The sequence below is a fragment of the Ciconia boyciana genome, chromosome 5 (assembly GCF_034638445.1).
Source record: "Ciconia boyciana chromosome 5, ASM3463844v1, whole genome shotgun sequence".
Lineage (NCBI taxonomy): Eukaryota > Metazoa > Chordata > Aves > Ciconiiformes > Ciconiidae > Ciconia > Ciconia boyciana.
In genome coordinates, this window is record NC_132938.1 from 66976720 (window position 1) to 66998898 (window position 22179).

Sequence of the window (22179 nt, forward strand, 5' to 3'; positions counted from 1 at the left end):
ACTGACGGGGGGGCGGGCCCAGCCGCCCCGCTACCCCTGCGGCGGCAGGAGCTGTCGCTGTAGCGGGAGCCTTTAAACCTCCTCTCCCTCCTCCTGCAAAAGCACTGCCTTGCTGTGCCTCCCGCTCGCGGTTTTCCTCCGGTTTGGGGCCGTGAGCGCAGAGCGCGCAGCTAGTTTCGCTCCTGCTGTTCGCGTATGGTTTCTTTTATTCTTTTAGAAACACCCAACCCACCTCCCAAAAGGAAAATTGCTTCAGGAACGGTAGACTTCAAACAGTTACAGAACAGTCCAATAAAGTTTGGGGCAAGTTGTTGTAAACAGCGTTAGGACCAGCCAGGTCCCCACGGGCGTTGAGTCTCCACGGGTGAGCAGCCTCACCGAAGGCGCCCCCTGAGGAGGCAGGGCGGGGGCGATGGAGCGGCGGGGCTGAAGCAGTTCGTGAGGCGCAGAGGAGAGGACGGAGCGCTCCCGCCTCGCCCCTCCCTCTCCCGCCCTCGCCCCGCGCGGGCGCGCGCGCCGCTCACCTGGCGCACCTGGGCGCACCTGGGCGTGCGCGAGCCGGCGGCGCCCGCCCCGTGCGGCGGCGGCCCGCCCCGCCCGCGCCCGGCCGCGCAGGCGCACGGCTCGTCGCCCGGCAGCGCTCCGGGGGCTCAGCGCTGTCATGGCGGCAGAGAGCGGTAGCGTCGGCAGGAAGAGATGGGGCTGATCGAGACCGCGGCGTGAAGCGGCAACGGCTGAAAGTTCAGGCGCCTTTCGGAGAGAGGGGCGGCTGGTGCTGCGCAGCCCGCCCTCCGCAGTCGGCGAGCGGGGCACAGCAGCCGCCTCCTGGCCCCAGAGCCGGGCGTCAGGGCAGCCCGCGCCCCCTCCGCGGCGGCGCCTGGCAGCGAGCGGTGAGTGCGAACTTGCTCGGCGGCGGGTCGCTGCACCTGTCTGCGCCGGCAGCCAGGGCGGCGGCGGCGGTACAAGGGCAGGAGCCGGAGACGCGGCAGACAAGGAGCCGGGCGGGAAGGAGGAGCGTATTCTCTTAAAAAAAAAAAAACCAAAACCTAAAAAACCCCTCACGACCGTGTTCGGAGCGCGGGTCTCACCGTGCGGCGGGTCTGCGGGGGAGCGAGGACTTCCGCGGGGAGAGGCGTGAGTGCTTCTGCGGCGGCCGTTGCCGCCTCCCCGGCGTGGCGGGGGACGGGGGCCGCTGGCTGGAGGTGGGATCCTCGGGCTTGTGGGGAACGCCTGACTCTCCGCGAATTGAAAAATATCTCGCGTTGTCCTTCAGGGCTGTAAATACCTGCCTTAGGGCAGAGAGCTGCTGACAGACGCCTGCTGCTGAGGAGAGAGCTGGGACTCCGAGGGCGCGTCCTCCCTGCCTCCCTCCCTCCCTCCCCCGCCGGACGCGGGTTCCCTCAGGAGCCGGAGCTGAAGGGGAGGAGTGGGCCGTCGGTTACCTTCCCGGAGCGGCGAGCGTGCCGCTGGCCTTTCGAGTCGTAACCTGAAGTGAACTAGCCATGGCGAGTGAAGACAAACAAGTTGTTCAGCCAACAGGTGATGATGGAGGAGGAGGAGGTGGTAGTGGAGGAGGAGCGGGAAAAGAAGGAAACGCTGCTGAAGGGGGAAGTGTGCTGCAGCCTTTGAATCCAGGAGTCCCCATTCGAGGAATCAAGATGAAATTTGCTGTGCTGACAGGATTGGTGGAAGTTGGTGAAGTGCCCAACAAAGACATAGTTGAAACTGTGTTTAATCTGGTAAGTTGATTGCCTTTTTGGGCATGAGAGAAAAGAACAGCATGTGCATGCAGAAGAATCCCATGCTTTTTTGATGTTATTTTTCTGTCAATATTTTTTTACATGTTTACACTTTCACTCTACTAGATTTCAGCTAGGTTCTTTTTACTTTACGGATCACAAAAGCTGAGAATAAAGCATATGAGCCTCTATATATACATTTAAACTTGAAGCAACTCTAAACAGCATCCTCCTCAGTTTGCCTCAGAGAAATTTAGAACTCAGAAGTGTATTGTTATGTTTAAACATTCAACAGGTGTACTCAAAAAGAAAGTTAAATGTTGATTTAGTAACTCAAACCGTCATCAAAACACACAAGTTGTTTTAAGCCAAAACAACTTTTCCCATGAAGATGTTTATGTCCCTTTTTGCTTCCCATTTGCTTTGGAAATAGGCAGAACTTTCATGTTCTGTCTACAGGGGGTGGGGGTGTCAGGGAGCAGTTCATTCAAATGCTTTACTTAGTCTGCTTATTGGGAAGAGTAGAAGGTGGTTTCAATGTCCGTTTTTATTAATGAATTAGGTAGTCAGCTGCTAGTTTTTGAATACAGTATAGATGTATTTAATACTTCATAACAGATCTCACTAAAAATTGAGGATACAAGTTTTCCTGTTGAAACTGCAAACATAATATATACCGTTGAACTTCTTGGGCCACATTTAAAAGATTAGCCTAGTTGTTAATGTTTGTTTGCTGAAGGAGATCAAACATTAGGAGAAAAACTGTCTTTAAGTTTACAAAGATACTCTGCTATTATCAGAGGTCTCAAAACATCTCTAAAAATACTCATCGTTCCTCCTTCTTCCTTTTAGTGAGCACCTTTGACTTTAAAACAGTGTGGTTTCTGACAAACCAGGAAGTGAGAGCATGTAATAGTATAAAGCTCGGTAACAAGGAAAGTAGATGCAAAAAGCATACTGTTTTTTAAATGCATTTCAGTTATTTTGTTAGTAGTATTCTTTGCTATGTGCAAGTTTTCATGGTCGCTAAATATTTGTGTGCTGTGTCTGTTTAGTGTTTCTTGATGTTATCTTCTTGGGTTATGATAAATGTTTATTTTTTGAATATTTTTGTATTAACAGAATGTAATGCTCTAAATTGTTTGGATGAGAGTCTCAATACAGAGGAATTGCAAAATGGCAAAAATGAAGTGCAGATCAGAGGTTTCATGGATGCTTCAAGTATGAGAAAGTGATTTAAGTTACTTAGAGTCCACTTGACAATTGTCCTTGACAAAACCCAGTGCTCAGATACATGGATGTGAGGTTCAATAGGAAGTTCTGGTTTACGATTTAGGACACTTGTGTGAGGGGAAATTGTTCATGAGAGTGTTAAATTTTACTTTGTTTTTAGCATGGTCTTTTCAGTGGTGTACTGAAGGTGTATTTTATGGCAGCAGTGGAAAGAGGTTCAGCAGAATAATTAAAAAAGTAAAAGCTCCTTGATCCTGGGATTCCTTTTCTGCTCCATTTTGGACAAGAGAGGAACAAAAAATTCAGCTTGATTCAGAGAATCCTGGATTTTAGATTTAAGGGGTCTGGAGAATTTGACCTGTGAACTGCATTCTCCTGGATCTTTATTTCCCAAATAGAAGTAGGGGAGATTTTCTGGCCCTGGAAATTTTTGAAACTGTTTTCATTTTTTCTGCAAGTGAAACAACATCCCCGAGCTCTCCGAGAAGATTCCCCAACCGTTCCAGCACACTTACCTATGATATGGCAGGCTAAAGTTCACACTCCTGCACTACATTATTTTATCAGAGCAGAAGTAGTCAGTTGATAGCTATCATGAAACAACCAATAGTTTGGTAGTAAGGACACTTTACCTGGATTATGTGAGGACAAAATCCAAATTTTTGGGCAATATCAAAGAAAGTAGGTTGCTTGGTTTCTCTGAGTCCTGGGAAAACTTATCAACTAGTGGTGACTAATTTTGAAGAAGATGTCTCGATGTTCTGTGGTTTTATTAAAACTGGAATGCTTAAAAAATCAAACCAGCCAACAAACTCATAGTTTTTGTTACAGAAAGCACTTATTTTCTGGATGACTTTTTTTTTTTTTGGTAAAAACTGTTAAGCTGACTTTTCAGTATAGCTTTCTGGGATATGAGGTCTCCTTACAAAGCAATACTCATCCATCTGTCATTGAGTTCTGCCTCCATTCAGTTGTTAGCTGTGACCTCTTCGTTTTGTCAATTAATACCTCTGAAGTCACACTGAGCAGAATTTAAGGCATGTGAAGTATTGGTTAGCAATGGTGTACTTATTTTTCTGTATGTGTATGCAGGAAAGATTTAACTTTTTCATATAAAAGTGATTCTTAGCTATGGCTTTTCTGGTAGTTTGTTTCCCAATAGGTTTCAGAGCAAGTTCAGTCATGTGTGTGCAGGTTCAGTTGGGGGTATGAAAATCATGCTGTGATCTGTTGTTACTGATGGGGTTAAGCCCAACATATCCCCTCTTACTGGGTTTCAATTCAGTTTGGTGACTCATAACTGCACTACTTCAGCGGTGTTAGCAGAAATCAGCTAGCTTGCTTCTTGTACTTTGAAAGGAGGAGACATACGGTATTTGGGGGATTTTTTTGATCACTAAAGTGAGACGTCCTTAGACCAGAGTGGAAGGAGGGCTGGACAAATCTGTATTGAAAGGTGTTTTTGCATACTTATTCTTCATAGCATAACCACCCTCAAATGTGAAAAAATGTTTTTTTTTTTTTTTTTTTAAAAAAGGGAGGTTAGCTGACCTAATTTTTACTTCTTGAGCAATTATGTTGCTCTTAATTGTTCTCTTCAAGCTTGCTGTAACATATGGAGGTTATAGTGAATTTGTTTGTGATGGAGAGTCAAGAGAAGCCCAAAGTGCTGTCTTGATGTCAAGATCTTAAATCCATCTAAGGATTTAAGAGATGGTCATGCTTTATATGTGAAAGACTCAGAAGGTCAAAAATCTAAAGTGCACAGTAATTGAGCTGCTGCTTATTAAAGAAATTTAAGCTTTTGTAGTCCTGATTACTTGAGCAAATAACTTGTTCAGTCCAGCAGTGTTGGATCTTGGAGCTGAGAACCACCTATAACGTTTTATCTGTCCAGCAGTATAACAGAGTGCTTAGTGAGCGCACTTCTAGCGTGCATCAAAAACCTAGTAGTCTCATTTTATTGTCTTCAGCAATTCTACTCTTAGAAATATTCCAATTGATCTGCTTTGTTTTGGTGAGTATTCTCTGAGAACCTAGTTTTCCAGCCCATGTTAGATATGGCTTTGTGTATTTCAGCACTTTTTAAAACTGAGAAGGAAAATATGGATTTTAAAAAGCTTATTATTCTGTTAAAAACTTTGAAAGCACATTCTTGTTCAACTATTAATCTGTTCTGTTACTTTTCTGACAGACAGTAAGCTAAACTATGGGAATATATTGCTCATGCATTGTGAATTATTTTTAATTGACTTTGGGCAGCAATAACTCCTTGAATTTCTCCTTTGTATACAAATCAGGTGAATTCCTGTTCATTACCTCATATCTGCTCCCCCCCCCCCCGCCCCCCCTTAGTTTATTAACATAAAAAACCTGCTGGTAGGAGAAGATGATAGAGTGGAAAAATAAATTATTTACAGTGGGATCTGTTACTAACTTAAAATAGTTATGTGTTTTTCGTAGTAAAACAGAAAGACAGGTTGACCTACTAATGAAGAAACTTTCAGATAGAGTAGTAGAAATAATTCAGCAATGGGCAAAACTTAAAAGCGATTTAATTATATATATATAATTAGTTACAGTACTGTGCTACTAGTGTCAAAGAAGATTTTTAGGATCTGAAGTTTTCAGGTGTAGAGAACTAGTTCTGTTCTGAAGGCTATACAACCTGCATTGGAAATATAGGAGGTCCTGCAAGATCTTTTCTAGATTAAAATTCTGGGTGGAGCTTCTGGTCTACTCCATCCTAAACGGGCTTGTCTTGCATCATATGTCAATGTTGTCTTGTTTCCAAGTTATTGCAAGTTTCTTTTTTATATATGAAACTTAGGTCACTGGTTACCCTTGTCTTTCAGTAGGTAAAGGGCTCTCACTCACAAGTGTTTTGTTCATAATGAATACTGTATGTGCAGGGGTTAACTATGCTGCATTATTAAGCTTGCAGTGGGAAATGGGTTTTGCCTTATCAGTGGGATATGGCAAAATTCTGCTATTCTTCAAGCAGATGACTGTACAACTATTGTCTTTCTCTGTGGTGTTGCTATAATTCAGTTTGGGGACTTCATGCCAGAATTTACTCAGGTCTTAAGTCAACTAGTGTATAGAGACAGCAGATATTCCAGACTTCCTGCTCTTCTCTAAAGAAATGCCATGGCTTGCTCTAAGCCAATTTTGTTTTAAAAAGCTTTAGCACTTGTAATTGTTCTACTGACTATAATATAGAGTCAGTTATTTGTTTTAGTTCCTTCCCCCCCCCCCCCCCCGTCTGTGTTGCAAAGATTATTTTTTTAATGTTCTGTCTGTCTCTTTGGTGGGGAGAATGTGCTGTTGCTTCTGATTCTGTTCATGGGTTATGAGGTCCTCACCAAGAGTCTCCTAGTGACGAAGTGCAAATGAGAAAGAAGTCTTAGTTTTTATCACTTTTGGAAGAAAAATAACAGGATCTGAGGAGCAAAGACTAAAATTACTTTAAAAACTTCATTTGTCACCTCTCTCGCTTCTGCCAGACTTTACTAAAACCACAAACAAAAATCAACTTAACTTTTAAAAATTCTTACTGTTTACTTTTCTTGTTTCTTCTTTTTAAAGTAACCTTCTTCCCCAACCCCATTTGGCTTGTTTTATAGAACAAATGAGATAAACGCCAGGACTGCCACTTGTTTGCTTTCTGCTCATGTGCCCTCTGCTCTTTTTGTCATCCCTCCATTGCTATGGTTTCTGCACTATAAACTCTTTATCATTATTCATATTGAAAGCTAATGGCATCACCTGCTGATACAACAGGTTTCTAATTTGGTATGAATGCTTCTGAAACACTAGTACAATGGATTTTATGAAGTAGAAATTCCCCTTTTTTCATCTCTGGTCACAGCCTTTTTTTGCATATACCTTCTTGTAGAAAACCCCCAAAGCTAATGCTGATAGAATTAAATGTATTACAGTAGTAAAAGTGCATTTTTATGAAGACATTTATGGTGCATTGTTTTTATTACCTTACTGTATGTTTATAGAGAATGCTAGGATTTATTTTCTATATAAACTTACCAATGCTGATGACAAGTAAGAGTTACCAAATAGTTTCTAGAGCATCACTGAATATTGTGTATTTCTTAATATATGCAGTCTTCCCCAGTAGGTTCCCAGTAAGTACACCCCTGGCTATAGTTATCCAAATTCAATCACTTCTGTCCATTTACAGTATAGATGATGAGGTAAGTCTGTGGCTTTAGCTGGGTTTTTTTTTTTTTTAAATCATAGTAAATTGGACAGTCAGCTGTATTAGTGATCATGCATGGTTTTACTCTTGAATGAGTGTAATTCAGCAAAAGATCTGTAATGCTTCCAAATATGTCTCAATGTCCTTTTTATAAAATACATCAGATGCAAACTTACTTCTTGCTGGCCCCTTCACAGTGGGAGGCTTGTGCCCAGTTTGATGAATGAATTTAGACTCCTTGATTCCAAGTCATCTTCAAGGTTTTGAAAGCATCTAATTTGGGATCTGGTAATAGTAAGAGATGATTTTGGTAAGTTTAGCTGACTAAATGAGGCTGAGAGATGTCTTTCATCAGACTTTACCTAGTTCAAAATTTTTGAGTAGTGGGAGTCACTTGTCCTTCACGTACAATAAGAATTACAGACCTCCATCTTGTTAGAATGTATTCTGGTAGTTACGGATACACTTAGTATAGAAGTGATGTGTATTGGGTTTTTTTCAGGTATTGACGCAACTTAGACATTACTTTGTAGTTAGTGGAAATATCACCCTGCATAGTAAGTGTAGGAATTTAGGAAGATTTTGTGGTCAGTTGAGAAAGGCGTGGAATGTAGTAAGTGAGATGATAATGGCAGTCTTGAGTTAGACATGCTGAGGATTTAGAAGAAAATTGTCTAGACTCTGAAGAGGAGCTGATTTTGTAGTTTGGCTGCGGTATCAACTCACTTCTGTGACTGCAACTTAAAACATGCTTTAGGATGACAAAATCTTAAGACCACACAATAAAATGTTCAGTTTTTCTCACTCTTCCTCTAACTGGCCAATTTGTATAGTTTCTCATGACCAATCTGAAGTTTCAAGCATCTGTGAAAGCCTATGAATGACATGCGCTCTGTGTTTTCCAGAAGTGTTGGCATCCTGTAGTGACATTAGTAGGCTCTGTACAAACCTAAAATAAAGCTAAAAAAGCAAGGCTGAACCAGGCATTTACATATATCATGTCTTAATGATGCAATATTTGATAGACAATTTTTAATTAGCAGTCCATTCTACAAGTAAGCCTGTTTAAAATGTGTTCATAGCATACTTTAGAATTTCCCTTTAGAGGGGAACGCATCAGTTCAATGACAGATTTTTCTAGTTGGGGTCCTGTAACAAAGGAGAGAGAGTCAGGTATCTATTGTGGTTGCTTTGCTCTTTCTAAGTAGTATTTTGTATCACCTCTGTCAGACAATACTGGGCTAGATGGACCATTGGCCTGACCCAGTACAGCAGATAGCATAGTAATGTAGTGGCCATATGGACTGGCTCAAGAAAAGCATTTGTAGATTAGGAAATAGAATGAAATTAGTCAAAAGCATCAGGGAAATAGGCGAATGGCATGTTGTCGTGGTTTAACCTCAGTCGGCAACTAAGCACCACACAGTCGCTTGCTCACCCTCCCTTCCTCCTGCCTCTGGTGGGATGGGGGAAAGAATTGGGGGGGGGGGGGAAGTAAAACCCCTGGGTTGAGATAAAGACAGTTTAGTAGGACAGCAGAGGAAGAGAACATCATAATAATAATGATAAAAGAATGTACAAAACAAGTGATGCACAATACAATTGCTCACCATCTGCCAACCAATGCCCATCCCATCCCCGAACAGTGATCACTGCCCCCCCGGCCAGCCCCCCCCAGTTTATATACTGAGCATGATGTCATATGGTATGGAATAGCCCTTTGGCCAGTTTGGGTCAGCTGTCCTGGCTGTGCTCCCTCCCAGTTTCTTGTGCACCTGGCAGAGCATGGGAAGCTGAAAAGTCCTTGACTTAGTATAAGCACTGCTTAGCAACAGCTAAAACATGAGTGTGTTATCAAAATTATTCTCATGCTAAATCCAAAACACAGCACTATACCAGCTACTAGGAAGAAAATTAACTCTATCCCAGCTGAAACCAGGACAGTATCCACCCTGTATTCTATACCATCTATGTCATGCCCAGGTTCTACACTTTCCAATACATCCCAATTAATCGCCACCACCTTTCCTGTCTTTTGGTATATACACACAGATATAATTTCCTTAGTCTATGGGCCGTCCCTCTAAGATGTCCATTGAGTTGATTTAGTCCATGCCTTTGGGCTCCATCTGTCATAACAGTCCTTCACGACAGGAGAGGTGGTGTGTGGTGCTGGACTGTTGCATGCTGAAGCCAGTTCTGGTTCCATCATAGCTGCATTTGTCTGGTTCTATCATTGCTGCACTTTGCTTGGTTTCCTCGAAATTCGTTCTTCATTAATCTGGGTGATTCTTATTGTAATACTGTTGATATGGCATATAGCAACCATAGTAGTGATGACATACAGTATTATATAGCAATTAACATCATACCATTCAGTTCATTGGCTATTCTCACCCAAAATCAAATCCCCTTGAGGTACACATTGGACTTCCCCATCCTTCTGCATCACCCACCAAGTGCACCCAGGTGCTTGAGCAAAAGCAATCTCACGGATGGGTTTGCCTTTGTCTGAGGCAGGAATAACCCAGACTGTCTTCCCCAGCATATTTTTAATGTGCTCTACAGGGACTTTATCCCCTTCTACAGTACGTAAAAGTTTTGATTGGGCAGGGCCAGCTCGATTGGCAGATCCCCTAGCGTTGACTAACCAGGTGGCCTTTGCTAAATGTGTATCCCAATGTTTGAATATCCCAGCAACTATTGCTCTCAGTGTAGTCTTTAACAGTCCATTGTATCATTTGACTTTCCCGGATGCTGGTGCATGATAGGGAATGTGGTATACCCACTCTTTGGCCCAGGTGTCTCTGAGGTTGTTTTGAAAATGAGTCCTGTTGCCTGACTCAATTCTTTCTGGGGTGCCATGTCACTGTAGGACTTGCTTTTCAAGGCCCAGGATAGTGTTCCGGGTGGTGGAATGGGGCACGGATACGTTTCCAGCCATCCAGTGGCTGCTTCCACCATTGTAAGCACGTGGCGCTTGCCTTGGCAGGTTTGTGGGAGTGTGATATAATCAATCTGCCAGGCCTCCCCGTATTTGTATTTCAGCCATCGTCCTCCCTACCAGAGAGGCTTTAACCACTTGGATTGTGTGATTGCAGCACATTCTTCACATTCATGGATAACCTGCACAATAGTGTCCATGGTCAAGCCCATCCCTCAATCATGAGCCGACCTATATGTTGCATCTCTTCCTTGAAGGCCTGAGGTGTCACTGGCCCATTGGGCTATAAATAATTCACCCTTATGTTGCCAGTCCAGATCCACCTGAGCTACTTCAATCTTAGCAGCCTGATCCACCTGCTGGTTGTTTTGATGTTCTTCAGTGGCCTGACCCTTGCATATGTGACCATCTACGTGACGCACTGTTACAACCAGGTTCTCTCCCCGGGCAGCAATATCTTGCCACAATGCAGCAGCCCAGATGGGTTTGCCTCTGCGCTGCCAGTTGCTCTGCTTCCATTGCTGCAGCCACCCCCACAGGCATTTGCCACCATCCATGAGTCAGTGTAGAGATAAAGTACTGTCCACTTCTCTCGTTCAGCAATATCTAAAGCCAGCTGGATGGCTTTCACCTCTGCAAACTGACTTGATTCACCTTCTCCTTCATCAATTTCTGTGACTTGTCATATAGGACTCCATACAGCAGCCTTTCACCTCTGATACTTTCCCACAAGATGACAGGACCCACCAGTGAACAGGGCATATTGCTTCTCGTTTTCTGTCAGTTTATTATACAGTGGGGCCTCTTCAGCAAGCATCACCTCCTCCTCTGGCAATATTCCGAAATCTTTGCCTTCTGGCCAGTCCATGAACACTTCCAAGATTCCTGGGTGACTGAGGTTTTCTATTCAAGCCCCACATTGGACACCAAGAAGAACTGTTGTAGTTTAATCCCAGTCAGCAACTAAGCACCACACAGCCGCTTGTTCACCTTCCTCCCCCCACCTCCGGTGGGATGGGGGAGAGAATCAGAAAAAAGAAAAAGTAAAACCTGTGGATTGAGATAAAGACAGTTTAATAGGACAGCAGAGGAAGAGAACATCATAATAATAATGATAAAAGAATATACAAAACAAGTGATGCACAATGCAGTTGCTCACCACCTGCCAAGTGATGCCCAGCCTGTCCCCAAGCAGCGATTGCTGCTCCCTGGCCAACCCCCCCCCCCAGTTTATATACTGAGCATGATGTCATATGGTATGGAATAGCCCTTTGGCCAGTTTGGGTCAGCTGTCCTGGCTGTGCTCCCTCCCAGCTTCTTGTGCACCTGGCAGAGCATGGGAAGCTGAAAAGTCCTTGACTAGTGTATACACTACTTAGCAACAGCTAAAACATCAGTGTGTTATCAACTTTCTTCTCATCCTGAATCCAAAAAACAGCACTGTACCAGCTACTAGGAAGAAAATTAACTCTATCCCAGCTGAAACCAGGACACATGTCAAGATTGCTACAAAGGCTGGACATTGCAGAGTGAGATAAAAATAGGTAGTTATTCATGTCTGTTGAAAGACATTGGAGGGATGAACCAAAGTGTACAGATTCAAGAGGAGTGTGAGTGAAGAGAAGTTTTTTGAAGTGGCTGTATTGGATGAATACTGGAGGTTGAGGAAAATCAGAGATGAGGTATTTGCTTACTTCTTTTTTAAGGCAGGGTTGGTTTGGTGCAATGTTCAGTACTCAGTGGCTAGTCAGTTGTACGTTCGAATGCTGAAGTTTGCTGGGAAGTCCCAGTCTTCTGAAAATCAAGTGAGATTTTTTTGTGTTAAGATTTCAAGTCTGATGAGAGATAAAAATGAGCTTTCTCTGTGGTTTCTTTCACTACCTGTGTATGTGTTTTACCACCTATTGGGGAACCTGCAGTTATCCTGAACTGTATCCCACTTGACGTGGTGTTCTGACCTCTTTTTTTTTTTCCCCCTAGATAAGTTGGTAACTTAAAGCATTTATAGCTTCTGTCTTTGTGTGGTCATGAAGTTCTTTATGAACCTTAAGGAGGAAGCTTTAATCTGTTGCACACATTAAATAAGCTCTACAGTTTAGTCATTGGATGTGAAATAGCTACTTGCTACCTTTGGTGTTTCTGTGTATAAAATCCTTTAAGAATCTTTTCTGTCAAATTCAGTCTTGCATGCATTACATTTTTGCATATCTTTTTAAAGAGCTTCTATTTATTTTAAGTGGGTCAATCTGGAAGAAAGTTTTTGTTCATAATCACTAATTACAGTTAGCTAACTTTCTGCTGTTCAAGTGTCTTCCTCAGCCCCTAGAGGCCTTGCTGACCTCTTCATAACGTTTGGCATGATGGTTTTTGGTATTAGCTTGACCTAATTACTAATGTCCTAATTTAGATTACATTTCTGCTTTAACTAATTTTGAATTTTTCTGTTAGGCTTGGTATCATGCTAGAGCATATTATGGCCTGTCCAAAAACTAATCTAGTAATTTTTTTTTCCTCTGGGAAACCTTCAGACTTTGTCTGGGACCTCTGGCCATTTGCCAGGAATCTGAGGGCTCTAATTAATTTGCATAAAACAGGATACTATTGCCACCTGCTTTTTTAATACCATGTGTGGCCAGCGAATACTGTAGTTTCCAGTGCTCCATATTTGGAGCAGATAGCAATCGAGATGCACCTTGCACAACTGCTGTAATCAAATTCGCTACATAATGATGCTACATGAGTTGCAATTGTACCTTTTCCTGAAACGCTGTAGTCTTTATGCTGATACTGGAAGCTTGTTGTAATTTGTGAAGAGCTTGCATTGCTACAGTGCTTTAAATTCCAAAGCTTCACAAATAGGCATAAGTAGTTTCTAAATAGAGGCTAATTTGTGGAGAAGAAAACCTAATGCCTTCCATCGCACTGGATTTCTCTATTAATAACTGGGGAGCTGGGAGCAGCTACATCCCAGCCATGATTTTCCTGTTAATAGCTGCCTTGAGATGATATTTAAATGAGAATAGCTAGTGGGAATAGGGTGTGCTCTGTTGCCTGCTGTAAAGTGCTCTGTGAGTTTGAGCTGCAGGTCTCTCTACTGCAGCCTGCGTATGAGTAGTTCTGTTGATGTTTTTGTATTCTACGTACATCGAGCAAAAAAATCTCATATGCACTCTACAGCAAATTCAGATTATTTTTGGTGTGACTGAAAAGCTGGAAGTGAGTTGTTCTATTTTGTTGATGCAACTGAAGAAAGCAACACTTAAAGAGCTACTGGGTTAGCTTTCCTTTGCAACTGAAAATCAAAACCAGAGTAACCAGCTAGGACTCATCTGTTCTATGGAAGTGTGTTATGTGTGTTCATGTCACACCCCCCCCTCCCCCCTTTGCCATCAGCAGTTGTTCTCTGTGGTGTGGACAGAAGTTACAGAAATAAATTAATGAAATGAAGTCTATCCTATTTGCCCCACTTAGATACTCCAAATTTCTAGTTTTATACTGGACTAGCCCTGTAAAACAGTAACTATAACAGTACATAGGGTGACCAGTAGCTTATTTATTCTCTCTTTTGGGAATGCTGAAAGGCTAGAGGCAGCAGTAAGCAGCAGGTAAGATGGTCACTGCAGTGGGAGAGCAATTTCTCTTGTAAAAGAGCAGCAAGAGAACCAGTAGCATCTTGCAGTGGACTAGGAAGTATGTGATTATGGAGTCCAGGATGCTGAATGTTTCTTGATAAATCTCTCACAAATTGGTTCCTTTATCAAACTGTGCAGGTTTGGGTGGGAATTGTACTGGTTGCTTTCCGAAATATGATTGGGATGGTGGTGGGTGGGGAGCTGTTTGGTAGAATGAGGTAAACCTTTTTGCTGTAGAATTGCTGAATAAAAGCTTTGCAGATCCTGCAATTTTTAAGTTTTAATAATCCATTATTAGAGAAGTCTTTAAGTTATTCTGTTTGCACTTCTCGGGATTCTAACTGTGTTCCTAAGGACAATTGTTTCTTGCAGGATTATTAACGATTCAGGTGGACCTTGGAATCAAGTAGTGCTTAAAAAAAACCAACAAAACCCCCCCCAAAAGGTTCTTTATGCATACTCATAGACATAAGTTCAAACAAATGGCCAATGATACAGAAGTAGAATTGCTGATAAGCCTTAAAACAATGCAACTGGGGGGAGAATAGGAACCAAATGACTAATGTTGGTAATGGTGCATGACTGTTAAATAAACACATGGAAACTATCAGTCCAGTCAGCATCTGCCTCCTGCTAATGTTTTTGTTGAAACTAAGCATGTGATTTGTCTGTAGTTTTGGTTGTGAACTTGATTGAAAAGAACTTGCAAGCTTACCCCCCCCCGGCCCCTGCTGCCGCAATGGGAGCTTAGCTATACTGTAGGATTTGGTTCCAGTGTATAATTTAGGTGCTGTAATGCCTGACTTTTAGGTATCTGATATGGAGTATGAAACTGAGTAACTGTGACTGCATTTTTAGAATGCATTTTGAAATACCTAATGTGAGATGGGGAGCTATGTATGTTTAATATATTGCTGATGTTATAGAATGGGAGAACACTGAGGTGCTAGGAATGGATATTTCAATTGGGATTGCAAAAAGTTCTCTGTCCACTTTGTAATCTACAGCCAAGGGTCACCTTCTGAAGCTATGATGTTCTTAACACTTTAGATTTCCTTGATTTAAATGAGGTAGCAGTGGTGCCCAACTCAACAGTAAAGTGCTGTGAAAAGGGTTCTCAGGCACAGAAACTGTACCAGCAGCTTCCCATCTTTATGCAAATGCTCATGGGGAAAAGATTGCCTTGTATTTTTTGCCCATTTCTTCCTCAAAAGTAAGGTTCCAACCTTGTGCTATGCTAGATTATCTACTGTTTAACCTTACACCAGGACACTCTGCTTTGTCCTTTCTGTGCCCCCCCCCCCCCCCAATGACCTGGCACATGCCGCCTTCATCCTGGGCTGCAAAAGTGAGTCCTGAGCACTCACTGGGTTCTGTAGTGGGCTGGGGAGCTGTGAATGCCACTGTGTGCTGCAGTTGCTATGGATCAGCTGATTGTCAGGGGTATTGCCTTTGGGGAGATTTTTATTCCATGACTCATCTGAGACCTGACACTAAAGACTTGTGTACTTCCTGTGTACTGCTTTTAAAGTGAAATGTATATTGCTCTTTGGGAATTTTGCTAGCTTAGTAAAGTCTCACCTATGCAGGAAATGAAAGCCACCCTGATTTCTATCCTTAGTAGGAAGAGATTCAAATTGCCATTTGTCAGGAGTGCATAGTGGTGGTGTTCTAAGTGACTTGTAAGGGGACATTTCTAACACCTCTACTGCGAAGACTAGGCTCATATACAGCAAAGAATGCCAGATTTGTGGGTATGGAGAGAAGGTACAGAAAGAAACAAGTGGTTCTGTGGACATTGTGGTTAAGGTGTTTGAATAAGGTTCTCCAGTCACTCATACATGACAGGAAAGGTTTGGAGCTGGAAGACGGTGGATTTCTTGCCCACATATTAGGGCTTTAGTAAAGTTTTCTTTAGGGTGTACAGAATCCTGGTTTCCTTTCTGGAAGGTGAATTATCTTCAGGTGGAGGGGGTTGTCCGGTGACTGAAAGATCACCAGAGTTGGTTAGACATATTTCAAAAAGATAGAGTTTAGACGACAAGCTTGGGTTTCTTGCTTCTGGATGGTGCTGTCATTTTGCAGAAAAATGATATCCCTATTTCCAATTAGATCTTGTTTTAGGAGTATGTCTTGAGAGAAGCCCTGAGCAAGCTGAAAAAATATCATGTAACACTTCTAGATACAAGTTAGTGTCCTGTATTTTCTGCCTCTCCCCCTGCCCCTCCCCCTCCCCCAAAGAGGAGGGGGTTAATTTTCACATGGTCAGATGATGTAGATGACTGTAACAAGGAAGCTTGTCAGTTCAGGGTTTCCCTCAGCTAGGTTTTGTGTGGCAAATTGAAAAGCCTGGAAAACTGGATACAAAGTGGAAGTTGGGGGGAAAAAAATAATTGAAGTTTCACTTGAGAGCTAACTTAGTCTTGATGCCTTTGCTGTTGTTTTTAGCACTTTAAAGATAAATATGTCCATAGGGGTTTTTAATTAAATATGCAAAGACTTTTTGGGATCTCTTTCAATTCCAGTCATATGCATAGAGGCAGAGGTAAAATTTTAGAGGATAAGCCTAACTCTGCCCAAAGAAATCATCTTAAAATAACATCACTAATGAAGAGTTTAGTTTCATCACTGCAACTGTGCTGTAGTAGGACTTGATTATAAACTATTTGATTTCAAATTCAACTTTTGAAATCAAATCCTGACTTTCTAAATGTCATGATCTTGTCACTACCTATCATATTAGAAAAGTCATGGCAGACTGGTGAAGTTACCAGTGACTGGAAAAGGGGAAACATAACCCCCATTTTTAAAAAGGGAAAAAAGGAGGACCTGGGGAACTACAGGCCAGTCAGTCTCACCTCTGTGCCTGGCAAGATCATGGAGCAGATCCTCCTGGAAACTATGCTAAGGCACATGGAAAACAGAGAGGTGATTGGTGACAGCCAACATGGCTTCACTAAGAGCAAATCGTGCCTGACAAATTTGGTGGCCTTCTATGATAGGGTTACAGGTATTGGTGGATAAGGGAAGAGCGACTGATGTCATCTACCTGGACTTGTGCAAAGCATTTGATACTGTCCCACACAACATCCTTGTCTCTAAAATGGAGAGACATGGATTTGACAGGTGGACCACTCGGTGGATAAGGAATTGGCTGGATGGTCCCACTCAAAGAGTTGTGGTCCATGGCTCGATGTCTAGGTGGAGACCAGTGATGAGTGGTATCCCTCAAGGGGTCCGTATTGGGACCAGTATTATTTAACATCTTTGCTGGGGACATGGACAGTGGGATTGAGTGCACCCTCAGCAAGTTGCGGATGACACCAAGCTGAGTGATGTGGTTGCTACTTTAGAGGGAAGGGATGCCATCCAGAGGGACCTTGACAGGCTAGAGAGGTGGGCCTGTGTGAACCTCATGAAGTTCAGCAAGGCCAAGCATAAGGTCCTGCATCTGGATTGGGGCAATCCCAGTCATGGATACAGGATGGGTGATGAAGGGATTGAGAGCAGCCCTGCAGAGAAGGACTTGGGGGTATTGATGGATGAAAAACTGAATATAAGCCAGCAATGTGCGCTTGCAGCCCAGAAAGCCAATTGCATTCTGGGCTGCATCAAAAGAAGTGGGGCCAGCAGGTCAAGGGAGGCAATTCTGCCCCTCTACTCCGCTCTTGTGAGACCCCAGCTGGAGTACTGCGTTCAGCTCTGGGGCCCCCGACATAAGAAAGACATGGACCTGTTGGAGCGGGTCCAGAGGAGGGCCACAAAGATGATCAGAGGGCTGGAGCACCTCTCCTATGAAGATGGGCTGAGAGAGTTGGGGTTGTTCAGCCTGGAGAAGAGAAGGCTGCCGGGAGACCTTATAGCAGCCTTCCAGTACCTGAAGGGGGCCTACAAGAAAGCTGGAGAGGGACTTCTTACAAGGGCATGTAGTGATAGGACAAGGGGTATGGCTTTAGGCTGAAAGATGGTAGATTTAGATTAGATATAAGGAAGAAATTCTTCACTATGAGGGTGGTGAGGCACTGGAACAGGTTGCCCAGAGAAGTTGTGGATGCCCCATCCCTGGAAGTGTTCAAAGCCAGGTTGGATGGGGCTTTGACCAACCTGGCCTAGTGGAAGGTGTCCCTGCCCGTGGCAGGGGGATTGGAACTAGATGATCTTTAAGGTCCCTTCCAACCCAAACGGTTCTGTGATTCTTTGTTAATTTCTATGGGAAAAATCACTTAGAAGTACACAAGAGTGCCCGAAATTTAAGCTCAACTTACATTTGGAGGCAGGGGGAGGGAGAATTATTTCAGTGGATTTTGACTTGTCTTGTCTCTGTCATGTATTGTTTAGTATCTGTGTTTTTGTTTGCTCTGTAGTGTGACACTATATTAGTCCTGTAACTGTTGCTAACTAACGTGTATGGTTTAATGAGAATTTCATGGCTCATTCCTATTAGAGTTCCTACTCTGGTAGCTGAAGCATTATCAGCAGTATCATCCTGAGCAGGATATTTCCATGCATTTCATTGTAGTAATGTCACATATTACTGACAATGGGACTAGTCAGACATAGGCTTAATGACCATTTTCTGGCATGCATGACACTTATTTTGTGGAATAGCTCTTCAGTTTTGGAATACGCTTACTGTGTGTCTTCTGTGGGCTGGCAGTGCTTTTGACTTCTGTAGCACTGAGTTAGAAGTGATCTTGATGCTTCAATTTCCTGTTAAAGGTAGGTATATGGGGAAGGAGGTGAACAGCTTTAAATGCTTATTTATATTCTTCTTCCAGTTGAGTACTCAATTTCACAACTTTTAAGAGTCAGCTTTAATATTTCCTGTAGATCTATTGTTTACATATATAAGGCTAGTGATATAGTTAGAATTCTGTTTCTCAACTCTGTCTAGGAGTTCTGTGTATCAAGGATACATTTAAAAGGGTTTATTTGCCTGTGACCTTGCTGTGTGCACTGGAAAAAATGCTTGAAAGCACATATGGGTTCTTAAAACAGGTATTGATCACTATAATGATGGGATCAAAGCAGAGTAAAGGATTTCTCAATTGCAGTTATTGCATGTACAAATTCCTATATTAAAAGATGCCTGAACCTCAAACTTAATCCAGAATTTTGAAGGCCAAGATGCCTTTGTTTAAAAATGTTAATAGTTTGGCCAAGAGGAGCTATCGTCCATTACCAGCATGCAAGCTGACTATTTCTGGTTAAATTAACTGTGGTGTCAAAGAAAACACAATAATGAAATGTATGTATGGCAATGATATTAATTAAATATTAGTTATCCAAGCATGTTTTTTTTTGTCTTCAGGCAGTGCTTCGTAATGTGTAATGCTATAGTCATGATCTCTGTATGGTGTGGTTCCATGTTCTGGTCCTGTGAACCAGTAAGGTATTTATACAGTCACTGCATTTGGTATTATGAAGTAGCATACTTGTCTTTGAGATATGTTCATGCCTCTTTCTTGAATGATTTCCATATCAAAGGTGGGTGGTATAAAAGCAAGGAGAAGAAAGTGTTGTTTTTATTTGCTAATTCTGTAAACATAGCAGGGCTCCTAAGAGTCAAGCTGGGCTCTTTCCTTTTCATCCGTTAGGTGCAACAAAGTTTCTGCAGACTGAATTAAGTCTTACTTGCTCCAAGTAGGTGGTCATGACTGATACTGTACATTTAGTTAAATTCAAGTTTCCTAGGAAGAGGAATGAAGGTCCAGATTTTTCTACAAGATTGTAAGGATACGTAGAGTAGCAAAGGACTAGAAAAAGCTACTTCTACTGTACAGGAGCTACCTGCTTGGGAAGCATTCGAGTATAGGACTGCAGAGAATTGACAGAACTGGAGCTAGTGATAATTTTGGATAGGTGATGCAAACTAAAGTGCCTCAAGGCAACTGTGTGCAACAGTCATTGCTGTTGGAAGATACCTTCCTCCTGGGCTGTGCTTTCTGTGCTGCTCCATCAAGAGATATTTCACAATCGGTCTTTTGTTCTAATGGCAACATAGGTCAATGAGAGGTTCTGTCTTCGCATTTTTGTATCATTTGTTCTTACGATCCACAGTTGTCGATTCAGTGTTGGCAATAGCAAGCTTGAACTTCAAAAGCTTTTACGAGTTCATGAATAAACTATTTAGCAGAAACATTTGGAAAGTTGATGTCCATTTTCTTCTCTCTGTGAATTGGTCCAGATGTAAGTCAATGGCATCTTTACTTCTACTGGACTGCATCACTTGGGTTAAATTACAAATCTTCAGGATTAAGCTCTGAAAATGAGGAAGAATCAGTTTGGTTCCTCAAGATGGAATTTAAGGATTTTACGATGAAAACTAGAAAAGATGTTGAAATAATTGAAAAGGTGCTCTCAGGAGTTAGTAATTCATACATTAAGATTACCTGATGTCTTCCGTTTTAAGCAATCTTCAAGGATTTTCACTGAAGTTCTAATCATTTTTTGCAGCCACTGTGTGATATTATTTCCCAGAAGCACGTGTGGGTTCAGCCTTTGTTCAGATAAACTCTTCTAACATACAGACTCTTGCTGCTTTCAAAGCAGCAGCAAATGTATGTTTTCTGCTGGGTGGAGTCAGGTGCCTAGGAAATGGAGTTGGGAGCTAGACAAGGAGGACAATCACATTGGGCTTCCCACTTCTCAGCCCAGCAGGTTATACTATGCTTCCTACTTGGAAATCAAGGAGAGTTAAGACTCTTTAGTACCTGGCTCTAGAGCTGCCTCATTATGCTTCTTGCATTGTCTTTTTATGTGAAGCCTGCACTCCTTTTGCCTTTACAAGGAAGAAGGGAAATTGTATCTGATTCAGTTGTCTTACAGCTATCTTCATGGGGTTGTGTGTAGCTCTGTTAATGTTTCTCTCTCCTTCTTCTGAAGTTGCCTTGACTCCTGAGAAGAGAGAGGGAGGCAGGGCCTACCATGATATAGTCTGATCCCAGTGATACCTGGGATATTATCTTTGTCCCGTTATCTGCTGGGGTGCTTGTTTCTGTAACTCCAGTGGCACTTAAAGGGTTCAAACCCTGACTTAAGTTTTATTCCAAAGTCCTGTCATATTTTTCAAAATTTTGATAGCTTTACTGCTTTCATGAGCCAGTAGTAGCCTCTGTGTGCCTCCTTCTGCTGTCTTAATTTCATATTACTTCAGCAGAGTAATATTTCATATTACTTCAGCTTTGTCATTCCAAATAGTACTGAAAAAGACAACTTTGCTTAGACAGGGAGAACACCCTTTTTAGGGAATTGGACTCTTCATCCTCACTGTATGTGTAGAGACATGGAAGTATCTTCATAATCTGAAATGTTTAGTGAATGAAGTGATCCTCATCTTCCATTTTAGTTTTTGAAGCTTGAGAGGAGGAACTGGTCAACATTCCTTGGAAACAACCTGTTCTTTCAGGAAACAGGTGAAAGTGTTGTCAGTTATGCATTATATGTGCATTTGTGTTACAAAGACTAATTTGATTTTTGAGAAAATTATCTTTTTATTTTTTCAATGTGCTTGTCCGAGTAAACTCGTCTTCCTGTGTTTCACCAAAAGATATTGTAGCATAAAAATTATCCTAATTAGAAGTCACAAGCAGAGTAGTGTCAGTCTTGATCTTTTTTTGAAAGAGAACAATAAACTAATTGTGCTGGTACCTTTCTGAATTTGGTGGCTGTTGTTGAATTAAGGCTCTAATTGTATTTATTGTAACTCAGAACATGACTCTTCTAATAAATAGCCATGCAACCTTAACAAAATAGAATGAAATAATAAAATTGCAGAGCATTCATCTTTCTTGTACGTTGTCTACAAGGAATGCCTTCTGTTTCAACTGCGAAGCCTGTTGTAAGAGCAGGATTGCTGCTAGCAGGCAGCTAGAAGGTTGAAGCTGGGTTCTCATTCTGAAAGAGTAACAAGCTGTCCTTCTTATGAAGGGTTGATTTTACTTGTCTTCTCTTCTAGTCTCCCTGTGTTTTAAGCAAGTGGGATGATATACTGATCATATGATAATGAGATAACCTGTAAATGTATTTCAGGATAATCTGTCAATATATTTCAGGATATATTCCAGGAGTCCACTGCTGTTAGCTAAAGTCATGAGACATCCACTGAGAGGTACTTTGTACATGTAGGTTGCCATTTAGATGTTTGTTTTCCAATTTCTGGGGCAGAGTATATGGCAAAAAGTAGAAACCTGCTCAAAATCAAGAAAGTAACAAGTGAAACTGTCAAATGAGAAAAATAGAAAACTAGAAATTGAGAAACTCAAATGAGCTAAACTTTAGTGTTCTAGGACAATCTGGATGTCTATATTGATCACCTCCTGAACAACATTAAGAACAATATTCCTGAAAAGCCAATTTACCAGTAGGACATTGTTGTGGTAATTCTGTAGTTGCCCTATATTAAAAAAGGTGTGT

At 42.1% G+C, this 22179-nt stretch overlaps 1 protein-coding gene across 6 annotated transcripts in view; it reads left to right on the forward strand.

The window, feature by feature from the left end:
* Positions 1–764: 764 nt before the first annotated feature.
* The window catches only part of LRBA (LPS responsive beige-like anchor protein), a 433706-nt gene continuing 412291 nt past the window's right edge, over positions 765–22179 (forward strand). For all 6 annotated transcript variants that reach the window (XR_012042586.1, XM_072861998.1, XM_072861994.1 and 3 more), the window contains exons 1-2: positions 765–890; positions 1274–1739. Coding sequence is in view for 5 of the 6 variants with exons in the window: in XM_072861998.1 (XP_072718099.1) it covers positions 1503–1739 (237 nt within the window). In the remaining variant the exon portion in view is untranslated. The remainder of the gene's footprint in view (positions 891–1273; positions 1740–22179) is intronic.